This window comes from Bos taurus, chromosome 28, assembly GCF_002263795.3.
Source record: "Bos taurus isolate L1 Dominette 01449 registration number 42190680 breed Hereford chromosome 28, ARS-UCD2.0, whole genome shotgun sequence".
NCBI lineage: Eukaryota > Metazoa > Chordata > Mammalia > Artiodactyla > Bovidae > Bos > Bos taurus.
Genome location: NC_037355.1, coordinates 2,174,620 through 2,198,176, shown reverse-complemented (window position 1 = coordinate 2,198,176; position 23,557 = coordinate 2,174,620). Strand labels below are relative to the sequence as shown.

Genomic DNA, 23,557 nt, shown 5'->3' with positions numbered 1-23,557 from the left:
AAAAAATCAAACCAATACTTCTTATGAAAAAGTTGAATCCAACAATGTGTAAAAAAGAACTGTACACAATGACCAAATATGATTTATCCCAGGTATGCAAGTCTGGTTCAATATATGAAAATCAGTTAATGTAATCTACCACACTAAGAAGTTAAAGAAGGAAAATCCCATGATCATAGTTACAAATGCAGAAAAAGCATGTGATCAAATTCAACACTTGTTCATGATAAAAATTTTCAGCAAACTAAGAACAGAGGGGAAACTTCCTCAACTTGATAAAGAACATCTAAAAAAACCTTCATCTAACATCATATTTAATGGTGAGAAACAAAAAGCTTTCCTTCTAAGATCAGGAACAGGGCAAGAATGTCTTCTCTCATCACTCCCTTTTAATATCATACTAGAAGTCCCAGCTAATGCAGTAAGACAAGAAAACAGAACAAAAGATATAATACAGATTGAGAAGGAAGAAATAAAACTGTCTTTGTTTGCAGGTGACATGATTGTCTATGTAGAAAAATCAAAAGAATCAACAAAAAAAAAAATCCCTGGAACTGTTAAGTAATTGCAACAATCCTTGCTATAATTGCAGGATATACAATAAATACACAAAAGTCAATCACTTGCCTATAGTAAATGAACAAGCGGAATTTAAAATTAAAAGCACAATACCATTTACATTGGTGCTAAGTCTCGTCAGTTGTGTCTGATTCTGTGCGACCCCATAGATGGCAGCCCACCAGGCTCCCCAGTCCCTGGGATTCTCCAGGCAAGAACACTGGAGTGGGCTGCCATTTCCTTCTCCAATGCATGAAAGTGAAAAGTGAAAGTGAAGTCGCTCAGTCGTGTCCGACTCTTAGCGACCCCAAGGACTGCAGCCTACCAGGCTCCTCCGTCCATGGGATTTTCCAGGCAAGAGTACTGGAGTGGGGTGCCATTGCCTTCTCCCACCATTTACATTAGCACCCTCAAATAGAGATACTTTGGTACAAGTTTAACAAAATAGACACAAAAATTTATATGACCAAAACCAAAAAACTCTAATAAAAAAATTTAAAAAGAACTAAATAAATGGATAGCTACTCCATGTTCATGGACTGGAAGACTCAATATTGTCAAAATGTCAATTCTTACCAACTTGATCTGTAGACTCAACACAAACCAAATCAAAATCCCAGCAAGTTATTTTGTGAGTACCAACAAATTCTAAAGTTTATATGAAAAGGCAAAACAAAAAACCAGAAAGCCCAACACAAGATTAAAGGGAAAGAACAAAATTGGAAGACTAACATTATCCAACTTCAAGATTAAATCTAAAGGGAAAGTAGTATCGGAAAGAATAAACAGATAGATCTTTGGAACAGAGAAGACAGCCCAGAAACAGACCCACATAAATACAGTCAACTGATTTTTGACAAAGGAATAAAGGCCACAACAAAACAACGATGGCCTATTCAATAACTAATACTGGAACTACTGGACATCCATATGAAAGGAATAAAAATCTATGCGCAGACCCTACAACCGTAAACTCTTCTCAAAAACTAACTCAAAATGGATCACAGGCCTAAATATGGAACACAAAATAATAAAAATCCTAGAAGATAACACGGGAAAAAAAATCTAGGTAACCTTGAATATGGCAATGACTTTTTAGTTATATTGAAGGTATACTCTGTGAAGGAACTGATAAAGCTAAACCTCATTAACTTAAAACTTTCTGCTCTGAGAAAGACACTGTCAAGAGACTAAGAAGACAAGCCACAGACAGAGAAAGAGTTTGCATATTATATATCCAACAAAGGACAATTATCCAAAATACACAGAGAACTCTTAAAAGTTAACATTAAGAAAATGAACAACCCAGTTACAATGTGGGAAGAAGACCTAAACAGACATTTCCGCAATGAAATTGTACATGTGACAAATAAACATATCGTGGCTCTAGTGGCAAAGAACCCACCTGCCAATAAGCTATCACTTCCAACCTATTAGAAGGGCCAGACTAAAAACCGGGGACAATACCAATTGCTGGTGAGGGTGTGGAGTGACAGGAGCTCTCACTCACTGCTGGCGGGAGTGCAAAATTGTACAGACACTTTGGAAGACAGTTTGGTAGTTTCTTATAAGTGTATTCCTGCCATATGATCCTTGTATTTACCCAAATGAATTGAAAACTTATGTCCACACAAAAAAAATTGAACACAGATGTTTACAGCAGCTTTATTCATAACTGCCAAACTTGGAAGCAACCACGATCTCCTTCTGAATGTCCTTCCTAGCTGAATGGATAAATAAATTGATACATCCAGACAACAGAATACTATTCACAATAAAAACAAAAGGGTTATCAAGCCATGAAAAGACATAGATAAACGCTCAGTGCATGTTACTAAGTGAAAGAAGTCAATGTGAAAAGGTTACATACTATTTGATTCCAAGTATGACATTCTGGAAAAGGCAAAAATCATGGAGACAGTAAAAGGACCAGTGGTTGCCAGGGCTTGGGGGAAGGAAGGATGACTAGGCAGAGCAGAGAGGATTGGTAGGGCAGTGAAACTACTCTATATGATCCTGTAGTGCTGCATGCATGGCGCTGAACATAGAACACCATGCTGCTGCTGCTGCTGCTAAGTCGCTTCAGTCGTGTCTGACTCTGTGCGACCCCAGAGACGGCAGCCCACCAGGCTCCCCCGTCCCTGGGATTCTCCAGGCAAGAACACTGGAGTGGGTTGCCATTTCCTTCTCCAATGCATGAAAGTGAAAAGGCAAAGTGAAGTCGCTCAGTCGTGTCTGACTCTTAGCGAGCCCATGGACTGCACCCTACCAGGCTCCTCCGTCCATGGGATTTTCCAGGCAAGAGTACTGGAAGTCCTAAAATAAACTACGGACTTTGGGTGATTCTGATGTATCAGTGTTGGTTCATTGATTTTAACAAATGTCCCATTGTCAGGGGGGCGGTGCTGATAGTGGGAGTGCCTGTGAATGGGGGCGAGGAGTATATGGAAACGTCTGTACACTCTGCTCAGTTTTGCTGAGAACCTAAAACTGCTCTAAAAAAAATAAAGTTTGTTTAAAAATAATCAGTGAACTGATACATACCATCGTTTATTTTTTTTAATTCTATTTTTTTCTTTTAAGAAATTTTGGTCACCTCCCAGTAAAGTCATTTCACAAGGCACTTGGGGCTTGAAGGAAGGCAGGAGAGTGCTGCTCTAGGGTAGTGTCTCCACTGCCTTGCGAAATCCATTCTCTACCCGACAGGAGACTTGCTCCAAATGCCACCACATCCAGCTCATTCACTAGGGGCAAGACAGGTCCGCACCCCACCCCCCAGCCCCCACCAGCAGCCCAGGCTGGCCTGGCCCTGGAGGCAGCTGCAGTACCTGGAGGGAGGGTCTCCATGCTGTGTGCCTTCTCATCCCCGTTGCTGTGATGAAGGTCTTTCTTTTTAATTGGGTCAATGTCATTCCAGTCCTCCTGGGAGAGAAAAGATACCAAATGAGTTGACAGGTTCCTGGAGCACACTTCCATTCATCAGGTCAATAAACAGTGAATCTTTCTAGGCAAGTGGACGGTGGGGACACAGCAAGGTGACATCTCCCATCTACAGGATCGCACCCCAGACCTGCTCAGTGGTGGAGACCCAAGGACAGAAGTGTGGGACCTGCTTTTCTTTCTCCATTTGCTATGTGTAACACTTATGTATTGAAAGAAATACTCTGGAGACTTCGGGAGGGTGGAGAAGGGAGACAGGGAAACTAGATTAAATAAGAGAATTCAATAGTGGCTAAATCAAAGCCATTAAAATCAGGGTAGCTCTCAGGATGCTTTCTACAGCTTAAGGGTACCATAGGATCAGAGTCTCCCTTGGGCAACTGAACCAGGCTCAGAGGTTATTAAATGATTTCTGTAATTCTACTGAATAATAGTGGAGGGAGGGGAAAGGATGGCCGGGCTTTCCTTTTGGCTAATAGGGCTACAAATTAAGGGCTTAATGTAAAACCAGATGATAGAAGCTCTGGCAGAATTTATTCAACTCATCTGCGCAAACAATTTACTCTAATCTATCAATATTAATCAAGCTAAATAACAACCTCATGACCACAGAGCTAAATTTATTTTTCAACCACTTGGGACCTGATTTCTGTGAATACCATAAGGTTTCTGTATACACCCCCAAATCAGCAATACCCCATGGCTCGTAATCCTCCCACACAGACAGACATCTGTGGGCCAAGCCATCATCAACTGGCCATCTCCCCAGCAGATGCTATGAGGATGCCGTCTCCCTCAGGGGAAACCCAGCCTGTCTTGCTTGGATTTGTTCAGCCAGCATTCCTCCAGCCAGCGAAGACTGTGTGACCGCTAGACACATTTTGGCTCTAAACAATGTAAAGTGAGATCTGCAGAAAGAGTAATTCTCAGGGGCTGGGCCAAATCAGACATGTTTCCCTAAATGCAACTGGCTCTGCCAGTAAGCTGCATTTTTACTCAAAAGGTAGAATAGAGTAATTGAGCCTAAGCCTCCTCCTCTAGAGGCCAGCTTGTCCTTCAGTTGCTTTTGAGGTTTAATGAAGCTGGTTTATCCCAGCAAAGGAGGGATCGTGGGGGAGGAACGTACCACCCACTTATCACAAGGCCTTCTCAGGCCTCCAAGTGCTATGACTTTTGAAGATCCTAGCTTCCCTTGTGGCTCAGCTGGTAAAGAATCTGCCCGCAATGAGGGAAACCTGGGTTCGATCCCTGGGTTGGGAAGATCTCTTGGAGAAGGGAAAGGCTAACCACTCCAGTATTCTGGCCTGGGGAGTTCCAAAGACTGTATAGTCCGTGGGGTCTCAAAGAGTCGGACACGACTGAGTGACTTTCACTTCACTTCACTTCAGCCCACTCTGTAACGAATGAATTAAAATGCATCCGGACCCCGTCTGAGCTTCCCAGGTGGCGCTAGTGGTAAAGAACTCGCCTGCCAACGCAGGAGATGTAAGAGACTAAGAGACGGAGGACTGATCCTTAGGTCAGGAAGATCCCCCGGAGGAGGGCGTGGCAATCCACTCTAGTATTCTTGCCTGGGGAATTCCATGTGACAGAGAAGCCTGGCAGGCTACAGTCCATAGGGCTGCAAAGAGTTGGACACGACTGAAGCAATTTAGCATGCACAGCGTGTACTCCGTTTAAATACTTTTTGCTGCAAAAAAATTTTTGAAGGATATTTATATTTTGACTTTTGAGATTACTTGGTTATAAATAAACTTTCAATTTACTATTGGCAAAGATTTCAAGACAATCTTGGCAACTGCCAGGGAGAGAGAGAATCTGACCTCTCTCTGCCTTCACAATATAAAGAGACATGTGAATACCAAATCCAGCAAGTAATGAAGCTACCAGAATCATACTGTGTAGACTTTTAATTAATTAGGCTTTATTAATTTTTGTTTTGTAGCTTGCTGGTAGCATTTTGTGGCTAATAACTTTTTCCACAGGCATCTGGCCTACTACACACACTGGCTAACCACTCACACCATTTAACCTTGCACTTGAATAAAATCAAACGTAAACAACAACATGTGAATTGCTGCTGGTGGGGCCCCCATGCTGTGATGTTCACCAAACCAACATCTGTAAGTCAACCATCGATGTTTTCTTAGAAAATAAACGTCATCTTCTTCACACTGACGAGATTGACTAGTCCGTATGTAAAACTCCCTGACCTGTATCTACTCTTCCCCGCTTCATCCCAGCCAGGTGGCAATGAACCAAACCCACCGAAGAACTGAGGCCAAAGATGAGGGCCGACTATATAACGAGGGCACCGCAAATCCCAGCAGGTGACGGGATGCTGAGCACCACGGATGAGCACCTACTCGCCAGGCACTGCACGAGGATACTTTGTCATCCTGGCAACAAGTCTGCTGTTTCATTAGTCCTATCCAACAACAGGGCACAGAAGATCAGAGAGGTTAAGCACACTGTCCAGGTTACACAGCGGGCAAGCAGCTCAAGTCGGCCCTTCAGAAAGCGGGAGGGGATGGCCGGCCAGGGCCCAGTTGGAACCAAGTTACAAGAGCCCGATTCTCACAGTATCACAAAAATCCAAGAATACGTTTCTAGGGAGTCATCCACAAAGGACTGTTCGGTCCTGCTGCTGCTGCTGCTGCTAAGTCACTTCAGTCGTGTCCGACTCTGTGCGACCCCATAGACGGCGGCCCACCAGGCTCCCCCGTCCCTGGGATTCTCCAGGCAAGAACACTGGAGTGGGTTGCCATTTCCTTCTCCAGTGCATGAAAGTGAAAAGTGAAAGTGAAGTCGCTTAGTCATGACCAACTCTTCGCAACCCCATGAACTGCAGCCCACCAGGCTCCTCCGTCCATGGGATTTTCCAGGTAAGAGTACTGGAGTGGGGTGCCATGGCCTTCTCTGGTTTAGTCCTGCACTCAAAGTCAAAAAGTACAAATCACCACATTGACTACCTGCTCCTAGAGGAGGGTAGGGAGGGGGAGGAGGGGACAGAGAGGAGGGAGAGGGGAAGGGAAGAGGAGCACTTTGGCCGCTGACACTCACAGGGCACTTGCTAGGGGCTGAAGCCCGTCCTAGACCCTGCCCACGTGTCCATCGTCAGTCTCAGTCTACTGATGAGAAAGAAGGCTGAGGCACCAATCATGGAGTCAGAGCACACCGCAAGGCTGGAGTCTAGCCCAGAGCTCAGTCTCAAACCTCCCCGTGCCCCACCCTTGGAGAAGACAGCTCCCCTCTACCACCACAACAGTCAAAACTAGAGAAAAACAGTGCATTTCCTATTCCCCTCAGGACATGACAGGGCACTGAAAATTCCTCTCGGTCGGGCTGGCCCATCAGAGCCACTGGCTGCGATGACGCCCACACGACCGTCTACCGCAGGGCTGCCCATTCACGGCCTGTCGCCACCCCGTGTTGTTGCTGGACATTTGGGAAGGGCTGAGGGCAACCCACTCCAGTACTCTTGCCTGGAGAATCCCACGGACAGAGAAGCCTGGTGGCCTACAGTCTATGGGCTCACAGAGAGTTGGACACGACTGAAGCGACTTAGCACACACAGCACGAGGGTGCAGGGACACCCACCCTCGGCCATCATGACCCGTGCCTGGGGCCGCTGCCCCTCAGCAGAGTCCAGACCAGACCCCACAAGAAAAACGAGGAAACAGAATGACAGGGAGGAGATTTGAGACTTGTGTTGTGGAAATGTCACTCTGGCTGTGGTGAGGGAGAAACTGGAGGGGGTGGGAGACGGGCCCGGAGGCCAGAAGGTGAGGCGGCTGGGGTGGGGGCACTGCTGGGGGGCCGCAGGTGGGAGGGAAGTGGCACGGGGGACAGTCATCCACAAGACACGTGGGGAAGTCATTAGGGCAGGGCAGGGGTGGCACTAGGAAGGAAGAGGAGGCTGTCCTGGAGATGCTGGGTTACCCCAAGACACCACAAGCAGGAAACAAGATGGGAGGAAGGCGACCAGAGTGAGGACACCGTCCAGGGTGGCAGGAGAGGCTGGCATGCCAGGGACAGGCCAAGACACGTGGTGTGCTGAGATGAGGCCTGGCCTGCGAGCCAGAGCCCCGGGTTCTGGCCACGGTTTTGCTTTGCTGCTGGTGGGGTCTGAGTAAGAAGCCTGCCTCCTCGAAGATGGGGGTGTGGGGCTAAGGCACTGGAGGGCCCCTGGGAGTCCCAGGGAACAGACCCAGGTATGAGCACTTGATCACATGTCCTGCCTATAATCCACTAATGGTCAATGCCTAAAAGCAACACAGGCCCTTCCAAGGCAAAGGCTGGGGCTGGTCTCGGGCACATTTCGTTGTACCCACAGCACCCAGCATGGTGGTGGTCTTAGGGTAACTGCTCAATAATAAATGCAATCAAAAAAATCCTCACTCTATTTACTCAGATTAATTTTACTGGCTTTGCTCACTTTCCAGAGGAAACCTTTCATTACAACCATCCCCCTCATACGTTTACACATATCGTAAGACATACACACATCAGTGGAAGCTCTATTTAAAAACAGAAACGCACTGAATATAATCAGAGTGGCTCCTTCACCCAGGATCTGCTGGTATCCAGGATGTGTCACCGGTGATCTGTTTTCTGTGTTAAGAGAAAATGACGCACGGACAGACAGATCCTCTTTGCAGTGACAAGCATAAACTGCTCAGGTTAGTGGAGTAATGATGTGGTTTGATGCTGGCTGGGTCAACAGTTGCAGAGAATCCAAAGCCTGTGATCCGACCCATAAGTCTGCTTTTATTTCCCAGGATGCAGCTTCATCTCTACTGTGCTCCTCCTGCCTGAAGAGGGATGCTGACATTGACTATGTAATGACTCATCCACACACGGAAGATGCTGCAGATACATGCACACCAGGCGAGCTTGGTGGTTCTAAATGAAAGCGACATTCTGTCAGGAAATGTGACCCAAGGACCAGGATTCTCTGCTGACCCGACTGAGGGGATGCCACTGGCCCCGCATGACTTCATCGTTTGGATGAAGCCTTGGATACACTCACATGCAGCCCCAGAAAGATGCGGAAAGCATTGACCAGGGCACTGAGACTCTCTCCCTTTTCAGATGGCATTTGGCCAGATACTGCATACACTAACTCCTGCCCTCCTCACTGACTTACCTGGCAGGTAGTTATTACTATTAGATACTTGAATTTGGTTAGTTTTCAGTCCAAAAGCTCAAGGTATGCATTACCTTGAGAAGCAGTCTATTGCCTGAAACACAAGTGGAATTAAATCAGGCCAGGAGTGAGATCAAATGAAAATAAACAACTGAAAAATGTCTATTTATCTACCATAATTAAAGAGTATGGCAGCCAAAATCCATCCTATTTCTAAGTAGATAAAGGAGCAATGACTTTTAACAAAATGACATTAGTTTCAGAAACAGTAAATCCAATAGGTTGGTTTGTTGAATAGTTATGAAAATTAAAGATAAATAGGCTTAGCTATTAAAATAACTTTCTGCACTTTATTTCCAATGTGATCTGTCTCTGTTTCAAAATAAGAGGAAATAAATAAAACGTGGGCTTGGTGTTTGCCTGAGACAAAGTGTCAGTCTTGGTGGTGGGGGGCTGGGCCAAGGGGGAGCAGGGATGGGGGCTTGGACAGAGGTGGGAAGCAACCGTCGGTGTCGGGGCACAGCCAGAGTCAGGCGACCCCTGAGGCTCAGCAAACAGCCATCACCTTGCTAAGGGCCCTAGGCCAGCCCTCATGTCCCAGGTGAGGGGACAGCCAGAAGGGTGGGGTGACTTCTTGTTGTTACCAGCCACTGCCAAACAGATCCCCTCAAAACTTAGTAACTTAGGAAAAAACACTTAATACCTCACACACCGTCAGAAGGCCAAGGATCTGTCTGCTTCTGGCCCACGGTCTCTCACGAACCAACACAGCAGCCGGGGCTGTGGCCATCTGAAGGTCAGACGGGGCCCAGCGCTGCATCCAGGGAGCGAGCTGGGCGGGGAGAGGGGCGGGACAGGGGACCCCGGCCCAGACCGGGAACTCACAGCTCCTGGTCGTCCAGGAGAGGTGAGTCAGCAGTTCAATCTGCACTCCAGAGTGGGGCCCAGACCCGTTCTGAGCAGAGGCAGGCACAGACGAGGCCACTTCCCACGGACGACAGAACACTGCAGCACCGCAGCGGCCACGCGCACGGGCAAGGCTGTGCCGCAAACTGTCACTCCACCGCACGCTGACCTCTTCACCACCACCCAACACACAGACTATTCCCCCATGGTAACATGTGTGAATTATGAACCGCCACCAAAACAAACACGCCTATACATACAAGACCAGATAACAAAGAATAAACGTATATGGCTAAACCATCAAAGGCTGCCTTCGTAAAGTTTAAATGCCTAATGCAATATTTGTTACAAAGGTAAAAGTATCACTGGGGAGGAAAAAGAGAAAATAAACAGGTTGTTTTCACTCCCTCCTTACTGAAATACATTTTGTCACCATTAAATTCCTTCAGCTGACTAGACCGTATGCTCAGAGGCAGATCAAGTTACCAAAAATACCACCTGAAGGACTTCTTGAACCTTTTCTCATCAAATGTCTACTTTTCACTGTTATTTAATGACTGTTCAGTAATTGCCACTACCAGGAACACCATTCTAGTTTGGGGGGAAAAAAAGCTAGGTTACCAGATGTGTTAAAAAGATGTTCTATTTCCACAGCCCATTTCTTTCTTTCTTTTTTTTTAAATTTTATTTTTTTAAACTTTACAATATTGTATTGGTTTTGCCAAATATTGAAATGAATCTGCCACAGGTATACATGTGTTTCCCATCCTGAACCCTCCTCTCTCCTCCCTCCCCATACCATCCCTCTGGGTTGTCCCAGTGCATCAGCCCCAAGCATCCAGTATCCTGCATCGAACCTGGACTGGTGACTCATTTCATACATGATATTATACATGTTTCAATGTCATTCTCCCAAATCCTCCCACCCTCTCCCTCTCCCACAGAGTCCAAAAGACTGTTCTATACATCAGTGTCTCTTTTGCTGTCTCGTATACAGGGTTATTGTTACCATCTTTCTAAATTCCATATATATGTGTTAGTATACTGTATTGGTGTTTTTCTTTCTGGCTTACTTCACTCTGTATAATAGGCTCCAGTTTCATCCACCTCATTAGAACTGATTCAAATATATTCTTTTTAATGGCTGAGTAATACTCCATTGTGTATATGTACCACAGCTTTCTTATCCATTCATCTGCTGATGGACATCTAGATTGCTTCCATGTCCTGGCAATTATAGACAGTGCTGTGATGAACATTGGGGTACACGTGTCTCTTTCCCTTCTGGTTTCCTCAGTGTGTATGCCCAGCAGTGGGATTGCTGGATCATAAGGCAGTTCTATTTCCAGTTTTTTAAGGAATCTCCACACTGTTCTCCATAGTGGCTGTACTAGTTTGCATTCCCACCAACAGTGTAAGAGGGTTCCCTTTTCTCCACACCCTCTCCAGCATTTATTGCTTGTAGACTTTTGGATCACAGCCATTCTGACTGGCGTGAAATGGTACCTCATAGTGGTTTTGATTTGCATTTCTCTGATAATGAGTGATGTTGAGCATCTTTTCCTGTGTTTGTTAGCCATCTGTATGTCTTCTTTGGAGAAATGTCTGTTTAGTTCTTTGGCCCATTTTTTGATTGGGTCATTTATTTTTCTGGAGTTGAGCTGTAGGAGTTGCTTGTATATTTTTGAGATTAGTTGTTTGTCAGTTGCTTCATTTGCTATTATTTTCTCCCATTCTGAAGGCTGTCTTTTCACCTTGCTGATAGTTTCCTTTGATGTGCAGAAGCTTTTAAGTTTAATTAGGTCCCATTTGTTTATTTTTGCTTTTATTTCCAATATTCTGGGAGGTGGGTCATAGAGGATCCTGCTGTGATGTATGTTGGAGAGTGTTTTGCCTATGTTCTCCTCTAGAAGTTTTATAGTTTCTGGTCTTACGTTGAGACCTTTAATCCATTTTGAGTTTATTTTTGTGTATGGTGTTAGAAAGTGTTCTAGTTTCATTCTTTTACAAGTGGTTGACCAGTTTTCCCAGCACCACTTGTTAAAGAGATTGTCTTTAATCCATTGTATATTCTTGCCTCCTTTGTCAAAGATAAGGTGTCCATAAGTGTGTGGGTTTATCTCTGGGCTTTCTATTTTGTTCCATTGATCTATATTTCTGTCTTTGTGCCAGTACCATACTGTCTTGATGACTGTGGCTTTGTAGTAGAGCCTCAAGTCAGGCAGGTTGATTCCTCCAGTTCCATTCTTCTTTCTCAAGAAAGCTTTCACAGCCCATTTCTTAAGAGCACACTGCCAAGCTAAGAACAGAAAACTGCTAAGCAGTTTGCTTGAAAGCAAATTTTAAAGAGTGGATGTAGTTTTCTGTTGAAGACCTAGATCCCTACCCCCAGAACTCTCCCTCCAAAGTGATCACAGCATAACTGCAGAGTCCTTTAACTCTTCAGGTGGTGGCCCACCAGGTGGTGCAAGGGAGCAGCCAGGCCTTCTCACCAGAGGATGAGGAAGCCGCTGATACAAGGAAATGTATCTATACCTTCTACCTCAGACCCAACATGCAACATGGAAACACCTCTATCCAAGCCCCTGAAAGGACATAACTGGCAGGGCCCCCGCGAATTGTTACATCATTTAAACTCTGAGTCCATGTTCACTGACAACATTTAACCTCCTTCTCCCACTATGAAGACCCAGTCTTTACTCCTCTTTTAATTATCCTACTCCAACCACTAAACTTCCTCCTTTCTGCCCATAATGAGCTCATTCTTGGACTTGGCAAAATATATTCATATGTTATTCATACGTTATCTCGTATGTTATACTCCCAAACCTGTGGTTGATGTTTAGTCTCTAAGTCATGTCTGACTCTTTTGCGACCCCACGAACTATATAGCCCACCAGGCCTCCTCTATCTCATGGGATTTCCCAGGCAAGAACACTGGAGTGGGTTGCCATTTCCTCCTCCAGGGGAATCTTCCTGACCCAGGGATTGAACCCTCGTTTCCTGCATTGGCAGGTGAATTCTTTACCACTGAGCCACCAGGGAACCCCCCTTAAACATGTAACTTCAGCTTAATCATGAGAAAAACATCAGACAAACCCCAAATGAGGGATAGTCTACAAAATCTCTGACCAGGCCTCCTCAGAACTATCAAAGTCATCAAAACAAGGAAGGCAGGAAACCATTACAGCCCAGAAGAGCCTAAGGAGATACAATGACTAAGTGAAATTGGTACCCGGACAGGCTGTTGGAAGAGAAAGAGGACATTAAGGAGAAACTCAGGAAATCTGAGTAAAGTAGTTAATAACAACATTATCAATACTGGTTCTTTAATAATAAGGGAAACTGGTTATAGTTGGCATGGGAATTCTGTACTATGTTCCCATTTTTTCTGTAAATCTAAAATTGCTCTAAAAGTGTGCACATAGATCTTACACCTACATAAAAGGAAAATAATCACATTAAACACTCCTGTATTTATCAGTCATGTATTTCTAGGGTATCTGTCCATTTTAAATGGCTATGTTAAGCCCTCTCCACATCCTTCAGGGAACTAAGGTGTGAGTCAGCATTTCCTGATTTTAAAGCCAATTTTGTAACAAGACACACACCTAGGAGCAATCTATTTCACACCACAATCCTCTTCCAAAGCAATCACTCCCCTCCCCCGACCAAAGCACCAGGTGGCCCAGGGCAGAGGAAGCACAAGTAGGACTATTAACATTCCTTATTCCTCGAAGGAGTTTATGATGCAGGACAGCTCCTGGGCCAGGTCCTAAACATCCACGGAGTGGATGATGGAGCAGAGCCTACAGGTGAGCTGAGTGCCTGCCATTTACGGCCTCATTCTCTATCACGTGGGCTGAGCCCACCTCTTTCTTCTGTAAGCAGAGAGACAAACGGCTTCTCCTGTTAGGAGTCTGCACACAGCCCCTTCTTAACTGCTGCTTCTCTTCCTGTTCTTAACATTAGCTGAAGCAGAAAACTTGACTCAAAAATGTCTTTTTACAAAAAAAAAAAAAAAACAATGAGTTTTAAAAAGATTTTCCCCCATGACTTATGTATAAGTCAAATTTTTTTTTAATGTTAAAAATAATTCCCAACAGATGAGGAAAAAAGTGGCAGGAGAGAAGTTACAGAAGCAACTGCCTGGCCAGCACCGAGCGGCACTGCAGTGAGGAGCAGGGACACCCTCACAGGCCTCAGATCACTGCGCGCTCCCCTCCACCTCCAGGAGCCACACCATGCCACCACCCTTCTGTATGCTCACCTCCCGCACGCGGCACCCAACCTCAGGGTCAATGCTCTAGAGGCAAAGGGGCTTCCCCACTTGTTTGGGCTCCCAGCTGGATGAGGGCGCATAGAACTGGCTGCAATACCACCTTGTAACCAGTAGGTGTCACCAGCCCGCACTTCATCCCCACCACTGGTCCTCACCCCAGGGGTCCCGGTCCGCTCAGTTCCAGGGAACCACCTGAGTCAGAACTGGCTCCAGGGAGGGATGACGGAGACCCTCCATGGACTCCAAATCTCGGGTCTGTTTTGAAGAGCGTCTGCAGGGGAAAATGTTATGTGAAGGACTCCAAAGGAACCCAGGGTTAGAAACTTAAATGGAAATTTTGTAATTAATTTTTCCCCCTTCTATAATCACAAATCATCGCGGAGTCAGAAATTCCTGGCAGTGAGCATGCGGGCACCGACTCTCTGGGTATCATTCATGGACGACCCCCACAGGAACACGCAAATGCCCGCCAAGGTGGATACGGGGACTTGGGGGAGAGTCCTAGTTCAAGGACAATGTGCATGCTGACCCACTTCTCTTCTGTGATAATGAGAGTCAGAGACCTAGATGTGGGAGAAAAGGGCAAGTGTGGGACAGTCAGGGGAGGGAGGGAGCCTTCCCAGAGCTGCCCTGGGAGAGGAGAGGGAGGGGCGCCCAACACACGCCCATGGCCAGGCCAGGGCCAGCAACCTGAAGGCGGGAGGAGTAGGTGTTTGAAGAATATTTGAAAATTCATATCAGAGGTCGGCAGGTAAAATGAAGGTGACCACATGGATTTTAAAAAAAATAAAACTAGTGGATGTGGCTAGAGGACCAGAAATACCATGTAGGATGCACATCTCAAAAGATGTATGTCAAATGCAACCAAGAAATAAACTCGTGAGCATCTCAGTGAGATGTGGGGAGACACTTGCTAAAGTTTCTAGCAAATGAGCAACAGTAAATGGAAACTGTATAGCATTTTTATTAATTTAAAATTTACATGTTCTCATTAACCTTCTCTCAATTTATAGTTCAATGGCTAACTGCCATGTGAGTATCACCCAAAGAGTTGGACACAACTGAGCGACTGAACTGATTACCCAAAACCTCCAGAAGGGCTGTGTCCTGTATCTATTTTTCTCAAAAGGTCTTTATTCATTTCAAATTCCTCTTTCAGAATGAATTTGTGCCAACAGCACACTCATGCCCCGTTAGCCCACTTCACAGACAAGTGACCCCTGGGAAAGGGGGTTCATGTGGTACTCTGGAGTCTGGATTCCATTTGAACCCGTTGTAAAATGTTGGTTTTGCCACAGCTCCAAGTTTTTTTCTACAAGAAGATTGAGACCACATTACAGAATCCAGATGGAGCACCCCTAATGTGAACAAGCTGTGGCAGGACTCTGCACAGAGAGACCCACCCCCAAGAGAAGCAGGGAAGCCAGCCTACGGGGCAGCTTCCAGGGGTGCTTGCTGTGTGCCTCTCCCGCTTATGTTCTGCATGGGGCAAGGTGCACAGCCCCTGCCAGGGACAGAGAGCTGGATTCTTTATCTCTGGCACACTTGTTTACACATCCATTCTCTGCCTGGGATGTCTTCCGCAAGATTCCAGTATGTGTTATTACAACATGGGCTACAAATGTCTCACTATCTTATTTAAAAGGAAAAGGATTGGGTGTAAATTAGTTGAACTTGACTGGAAAGTAATTTGGCGCCATACATCAAGACAGGTTCTGGAAAGACACAGAACCGTTAAGCTGAGAAATCTCATTTCTGTGAATTTATACTCATGAACTAACCCAAAATAAGAACAAATTTTATACATGCATGTTACAGCATTGTTCATAAAAGAAAAAAAGAAGAAACTTAAAATATTCACTGACAGGTTGGTTAAATTATGTCACAGCCCTTCAGAAGAATATTAGGCAACCATTAAGAATTATAAAGACCACCCAGTTATATGCAAAATGCATATAATACATTAAATGAAAACGCAGGAGACAAAATTTTACATATACAATGAAACAAACTATAAAAAAAAGTATCCATATAGATAAGCCTGGAATGAAATGCACTGAAAGAAACATGGTTGTGTTGAGAGTGGAGAATGATGAGTGTTGTCTCCATGTCTTAAACTTTCTGTCATATGATTAAATTACTTTCATGAATAATAAATTTTAATACAGGCATGTTTAGGTTGGAACTTGAAACCTACCCAATATTTCATATCAATAACGCATCAGGCCCACACCTGGCCTGAGGCCACAAAAGCTGCCCAAAATAGCACAGGAGCTGCTTCCAGAAACAGGTGTGCGCCTGGCCCTGCGTTCACGGTGTGTGGCTGAGGCACTACTCCAGAGCCCACGCAGGCCGCCCCTGCCCTGGAGTTGCGGAGGACGGAGAGGGCGTGCTGGCCTGGGCAGGGCTCGGCGCTGCCAGACTCTGCTCCTGCAGGCCTGCTGAGGGCCCAGCTCCTCGGGGTCCAGCCCTTTCCCTCTGAGTGTTTTTTCCCAAGAAACTGGTCAACAAAAGGCTGAACTGATCCTGTGTGCTTGCAGCCACAGCTGGCACTCATCTGTCACACAAAGGGGTAGCTGGACCTTCTCGTGAGTTCCCTGGCAACTACATGCAGAGACCACAGCCCATTGTTCTTCCAGGCCCGTCAGTGACTGTCCTGACAGAGGACACGGGGGTGGGAATCACAATGACAGCGACGCCGCCCCCACAGAGCTGACGCTCACTGAGAGATCCCAGTTCACGGGTCCTAGGGCAGCCGTGTGCATGTGTCCCAGCCACTCTTCACACGCCCTTGAGGAGCAGAGTTAACGTCCACGGTGAAAAGCAAGAACACCTGAGAACCAAAGAGACTGAATCAAGAGCATGGAGCCAACGGGTAGTGAAGGCACGAGAGTTCACACTCTGTCCACAAGGCCAGGCCAGCCCTGGGTGGTCTGACCATCCCCTGCCCTTCGGGGGCAGGCCTGGTTCAGCGGCCTGACTGACTGGCCTGGCCTGAGACAGGATCCACAATAACTCAGGGCAACCCACCCTTGTCTTCCCTTATTCAACTTCAAAAAAATTATCATTTTAAACTAATTTTTTTTTCCAAGGCTGCTTTTCGTGCCCACACATTTTATCTTGCTTAATTATAAGGAGAAAGATGGCATGAAGGTGATTTGCTGCATGGAACTCAGGCTTCACAGGCAAATTCAGATTCCTGCTCTGGAGTTCATTCAGTAGGAATCACGACTGCTACCCACGGGGACACTGCAGGAATGAAGGGAGACACGTGCAGTAGACGCTAAAGCCTGACATACTATAGGCTCTCAATACGAGAGCCCCCATTCCACATCACAGGCCTAGACCAACAAGGCACTTCATTTTACAGCAGAGAAAAGTGAAGCACACACACACGGAAGTTATCCAAGATCCCACAGTTAAAAAAGTCATGAGACTTCTATCCATTGCAGACCCATAGAGTCTATAGAATTCAAGAATCACCACCAGGATATGCCAACTGCATGGAATTTGTTTAAGCAGTGCTTGCCTCTCATCACTAATGTATGTTAAAGTCTGAGAATTTAACCACCTCTTCTGATATAGTTTCCAAAGAATAGCAAGAAGAGATAAGAAAGCCTTCTTCAGCGATCAGTGCAAAGAAACAGAGGAAAACAACAGAATGGGAAAGACTAGGGATCTCTTCAAGAAAATCAGAGATACCAAAGGAACATTTCATGCAAAGATGAGCTCGATAAAGGACAGAAATGGTATGGACCTAACAGAAGCAGAAGATATTAAGAAGAGATGGCAAGAATACACAGAAAAACTGTACAAAAAAGATCTTCATGACTCAGATAATCATGATGGTGTGATCACTGACCTAGAGCCAGACATCCTGGAATGTGAAGTCAAGTGGGCCTTAGAAAGCATCACTACGAACAAAGCTAGTGGAGGTGATGGAATTCCAGTTGAGCTATTCCAAATCCTGAAATATGATGCTGTGAAAGTGCTGCACTCAATATGCCAGCAAATTTGGAAAACTCAGCTGTGGCCACAGGACTGGAAAAGGTCAGTTTTCATTCCAATCCCAAAGAAAGGCAATGCCAAAGAATGCTCAAACTACCACACAATTGCACTCATCTCACAAGCTAGTAAAGTAATGCTCAAAATTCTCCAAGCCAGGCTTCAGCAATATGTGAACCGTGAACTTCCTGATGTTCAAGCTGGTTTTAGAAAAGGCAGAGGAACCAGAGATCAAATTGCCAACATCCGCTGGATCATGGAAAAAGCAAGAGAGTTCCAGAAAAACATCTATTTCTGCTTTATTGACTATGCCAAAGCCTTTGACTGTGTGGATCACATTAAACTGTGGAAAATTCTGAAAGAGATGGGAATACAAGACCACCTGATCTGCCTCTTGAGAAATTTGTATGCAGGTCAGGAAGCAACAGTTAGAACTGGACATGGAACAACACACTGGTTCCAAATAGGAAAAGGAGTACGTCAAGGCTGTATATTGTCACCCTGCTTATTTAACTTATATGCAGAGTACATCATGAGAAATGCTGGACTGGAAGAAACACAAGCTGGAATCAAGATTGCCGGGAGAAATATCAATAACCTCAGATATGCAGATGATACCACCCTTATGGCAGAAAGTGAAGAGGAACTAAAAAGCCTCTTGATGAAAGTAAAAGAGGAGAGTGAAAAAGTTGGCTTAAAGCTCAACATTCAGAAAACGAAGATCATGGCATCCGGTCCTACCACTTCATGGGAAATAGATGGGGAAACAGTGGAAACAGTGTCAGACTTTATTTTTCTGGGCTCCAAAATCACTATAGATGGTGACTGCAGCCATGAAATTAAAAGACGCTTACTCCTTGGAAGGAAAGTTATGACCAACCTAGACAGCATATTCAAAAGCAGAGACATTACTTTGCCAACAAAGGTTTGTCTAGTCAAGGCTATGGTTTTTCCTGTGGTCATGTATGGATGTGACAGTTGGACTGTGAAGAAAGCTGAGCACCGAAGAATTGATGCTTTTGAACTGTGGTGTTGGAGAAGACTCCTGAGAGTCCCTTGGACTGCAAGGAGATCCAACCAGTCCATTCTGAAGGAGATCAGCCCTGGGATTTCTTTGGAAGGAATGATGCTGAAGCTGAAACTCCAGTACTTTGGCCACCTCATGCGAAGAGTTGACTCACTGGAAAAGACTCTGATGCTGGGAGGGATTGAGGGCCGGAGGAGAAGGGGATGATAGAGGATGAGATGGCTGGATGGCATCACTGACTAGATGGACGTGAGTCTCAGTGAACTCTGGGAGTTGGTGCTAGACAGGGAGGCCTGGCGTGCTGCGATTCATGGGGTCACAAAGAGTTGGACATGACTGAGCGACTGATCTGATCTGATATAGTTATTTCTAATTAAGATTTTAATTTAATGTTGAGTTTCAAAGAGCCAGTTTATGTCTTAATTTACTCTCTACACCCCAAAGATTCACGTATCCATTGGCTTTGAAACTAGAAAAACTAGATTTAAATCCATGTTCCAGAACTTTACAAATTATCAATCTTTCTAATTCTCAGTTGCATATATCCAGAATGCTGGACGTTGAGAGGTTTAAAGAAGGTAAATGTGAAATACTTTGAATACAGTAGAGCTAACACCTTGAGGATGTTTTGCTGCTGCTGCTTCTACTGCTGCTAAGTCCCTTCAGTCGTGTCCGACTCTGTGGGACCCCACAGACAGCGGTCCACCAGGCTCCCCCATCCCTGGGATTCTCCAGGCAAGAACACTGGAGTGAGTTGCCATTTCCTTCTCCAATGCATGAAAGTGAAAAGTGAAAGTGAAGTCGCTCAGTCGTGTCTGAATCTTAGCGACCCCATGGACTGCAGCCCACCAGGCTCCTCCGTCCATGGGACAAGAGAACCGGAGTGGGGTGCCATTGCCTTCTCCAGTGAGGATGCGTTGGACCAGATGAATTAAGCGCCAGAAAGAACTCATTAGAAGTCAGTGGGCCTTACATGGGTGTGAAACACAGAAGAGTTTACTTGAAGCAGATCAAGCAGAACATGCGAACACACTCTGACTGATGTGCACAGAGGCCTAGGAAACAGCCCTATAATCCCAGATCCCGCCAGCAACACCCATGACTGGGGAGTGCCAGGGTTTGTTTTTAAAGAAATTCTGCTGGTGAGCATCTCCAAAAGTTTATACCTCGTATCTTTCAAAAGGGAGTGGGTGGCTTAAAATAAAAAATCTAAATAGGAACACCAAAGAAATGGAACATCAAGACTGAGGAAATGAGGAAGCACATTTGAATTCTTATCTTGAGCTTTCCAAAGACAAAAGTAAACAAAGTAACATAAAGAAGAATTATGACGTGATGAGAAGTTGTCAAAGGTGAGGAACCTGCCCAAGGTGAACAGGACACGATCAGGTAAGAGCCCTTTCAGATCAGAGACTCCTATCCCTCGTGAAGCCCTAAGTACCTTAACACAGACTGCATTTCTGGTGGCAAATCCTAAAATCTGTCATGAAAGGAATGGATTGGAGTCACGGGTGGCGGTAGATGAAAGTGTCTGCGTTTCTCTGCTGCTCCTCTCCAGGGTGCTGGAGTGCGTGGCCCCAGGCCGCCTGGACCCCGGCCCTGGGACTCACTGTAGCTCACTGGGCGGCAGCAACTCAGAGTCCAAGATAGGCTCGTCGTCCTGTTCTCTGGCCGCCCCTCCGAACTCGTCCCTATGGCCCGCACGCATAAGGAAGCAGGCCCGGGTCCTGGAAAGCCCAGGCACCCCAGAAAGCAACCAGCAAGGCCTGGGGCAGGCAGGTGGGGCCAGCGTGGCCAGCCGGCAGCCCAGCTGTCACTTGACTGAATGAACACATACAACCCGCAGGGAGCCCAGTCGACCCGAGGGCTGCAGGAAGTGAGAAACCACCCGCTTCAGGGTGGTGGGCTCGGCAGCAGCCGATAAGGGAAACACGGATGCAGAACGGACCCCCACAAGACATGTCCAACAGCAGCTCCATGGCATCAGGAAGCTGCTGCTGCATGGCAGCTGCCCACAACACCTCGGGGTAAGACACACGAGGGCAGTTCAGGCAAAGGGTTCCAAAGAAGCAAAACCAGTGTCAGCCACACAGCTGGAGCAATAGCCTGCATTGTGAATATTATATCCCCCTCAGAAAGTATAAAAGGATCTGAGGGAGCCTGTACAAAAAAAAAAAAAAAAAGAGAGAGAGATAAAAGTGAGAGACCTTTTGAGTTTTAGAAGCCATTCCTGATATATCCGATTTATTCATTTAACAGGTATTTGTTTGAATGTTTACTTTTAGGCCAGGTCCTTTCCCAGGAGGTAGAGATGAAGAGATAATTGTACACCATCAGGTCCCACCCTCAAGAGTGTTGTGCGGGGAGCGAGCTCCGCCTCTGGCAAAGGTCATGAGGAAGGAGGCTTGGCATACGCAAAGGCGGGATCAAGCCTCAGGAGTCTCCCTGGAAATTCTCGAGCAATCTACCCCCAAAACCAGAGTCTGCCTACTTTCTGCTTTGTGCTTTCACCTACACCTCTGACTTTACGGGGGGCTGTCCCCCACTACCTCTCTCTGAAAAAAGAGTTAGCTTACAGCTCCAGTTAATAATTCCTGGGTGTGACAGTGTTTAACCTACAAACTCCTTTGGAAGTCCTCTAGCCTGCCTGAATAGGTTTTTCCGGCCACATGTGATTGTTCAGAGCCTCCCAACTGTGAGAGGCAGGAGATGTTCTAAACTGTCTAAACACAGATTCTTTTGAGTAGTTAAAAGATTGATTAGAAATTGTATTGGTGAAGGGATTTTCACTTGTTGAGCCAATGTTTGCTGCTAAGTTTCCATATCCCTTACCTGCTGTGTCCCTGGCAGTGTATTGATTAATATAATTGGTGTAAGTAGTAGCTTTAATGTTTGTAACCTGGGACCCTTGAGTTAATTCTTTTTCTTGTTATAGCCCACCACACCTTTGCTCTGTAGGAATGCAACTTTATCTAATGCTTTTGGAGGGTGGCTCCTGACCAATCACCTTTAGAGAAAAATAAGTTTTCTGAAGAAAAGGTCTTAAAATGTTAACAGGCCTCTGGGCCAGAAGATGATGCAAATCACCTAAGCTTTTGCATACGATAAGTTTGCAGGAAGAAAGCCTGGTTTGCTGCAAGACTCTACCCCTTCCCCCATTATCCTCTATGCATAACTTAAGGTATAAAAACTACTTTGGAAAATAAAGTGCGGGCCTTGTTCACCGAAACTCGGTCTCATGTAAGAGAAAGAACGACAGTGTTGGACACATGCTGTGTGATCCCTGGCACGTCTGTGCCCTCCCTGGGGACAGTGGTTAATGGTCACTGCACAGAATCTCTGTGGGCTCCTGGTACAGTGTCTGACACATGCTACATGATCATTAACACTAGCACTGATACTAAGGTAGGTACCACCATTAGTATCAAGTACAATCAATACTAATGGTGTTATCACTGTGCTGTGGCTCAAAGATGGGCTGGAGAAGTCGCAGGAGGGAGGACACGGGGAGAGGGAGTGTGAGACAGGGCTGTTAGGGGAGGACTGTGGTCCTCCTGGGGAGACAGAGGGGAAGGTCTGAAGAGGGCACAGAGACTAGAACCCTGGCCCATGAACTAGACAGGGAGCAACTGGGTGGGACAGATCCTGGATTGAGAACACAGTCTCCTTGCCCACCTGCCCCCTCAAAACTCCCAGCATCATTTCAGGTCAAAAGACAAGGATGGTAAGCCCACCCACCAAGTCCTCCAGGCTGGGAGCACACTCTGGCAAGCAGGGCCAGGGCCCTGGGAAAGCTGGTGGGGCCCCAGGACTGCAGTTCCCCAGCAGGGTCTCAGTCCTGCAGGTCCCCAGTGAGAGAGGGATTGAGAACCAGCAGGCCCACCGTGGCTAGAGGCGGCAGTCTGGAGGAGGGGGGTGGGCTGTGTCCCTCTCCGCTGACCAGGGCTCAGCTGGCCCGTCCACGACAGACAGCCTTCCCCCTACCCAGGCCTCACCACAGGTCAGGGGGGCCGCCCACCCAGTCACAACCAAGAGGGTCTGGGCAACCTGGCACCCGGAGGCCAGATACACCCAAGGGTCCTTGAAGACTCCATGTGGGGTTCTGGGCGGCGTGCAGCCCTGGGGCCAAACTTGAGTGAAGAACCTTTCCCTCCCCACTGAGAAAAGTCGGGCACACCTGCTGCCCAACAAGACTAGTTTTCAGTGTCTTCTTCAGACCAGGGTGAAATGCAAAGCAGGGATCCAAATAAAGACTGGGAATTAGGTGAAATTCTCCAGCTGACCTCACATTGAGGGTTTTGAGACCCTTCTTAAACTGAAGGGAACACTGAACATTTTGAGAGAAAAGCAATCAAGGGACTTAGCATCATGGGCACATTTAAGGAAACTTATGTGACATCATGGGCTTCCCTGGTGGCTCAGCTGGTAAAGAATCTGCCTGAAGTGCTGGAGACCTGGGTTCGATCCCTGGGTTAGAAAGATCCCCTGGAGAAAGGAAAGGCTACCCTACCCCAGTATTCTGACTTGGAGAATTCCATGGACTACAGTTCATGTGATTGCAGAGTCAGACACAACTGAGCAACATTATGTGACACACGTTCCTGTGGAGGAAGGAAGAGAAAAGAAGGTTCCTGTGGTAAATAATAGAGCACATCCATAGTGACCAACTGCAGGGCAGACGGTGCGCTCC

The 23,557-nt window shown here is 46.2% G+C and overlaps 1 protein-coding gene across 1 annotated transcript in view; it reads right to left on the bottom strand.

Annotated features, from left to right (window-relative positions):
• GALNT2 (polypeptide N-acetylgalactosaminyltransferase 2) overlaps positions 1-23,557 on the bottom strand; it is a 186,176-nt gene that overhangs the window by 86,138 nt on the left and 76,481 nt on the right. Inside the window, exon 2 of the mRNA NM_001193103.3 lies at positions 3,387-3,480. Coding sequence (NP_001180032.1) covers positions 3,387-3,480 — 94 coding nt within the window. The remainder of the gene's footprint in view (positions 1-3,386; positions 3,481-23,557) is intronic.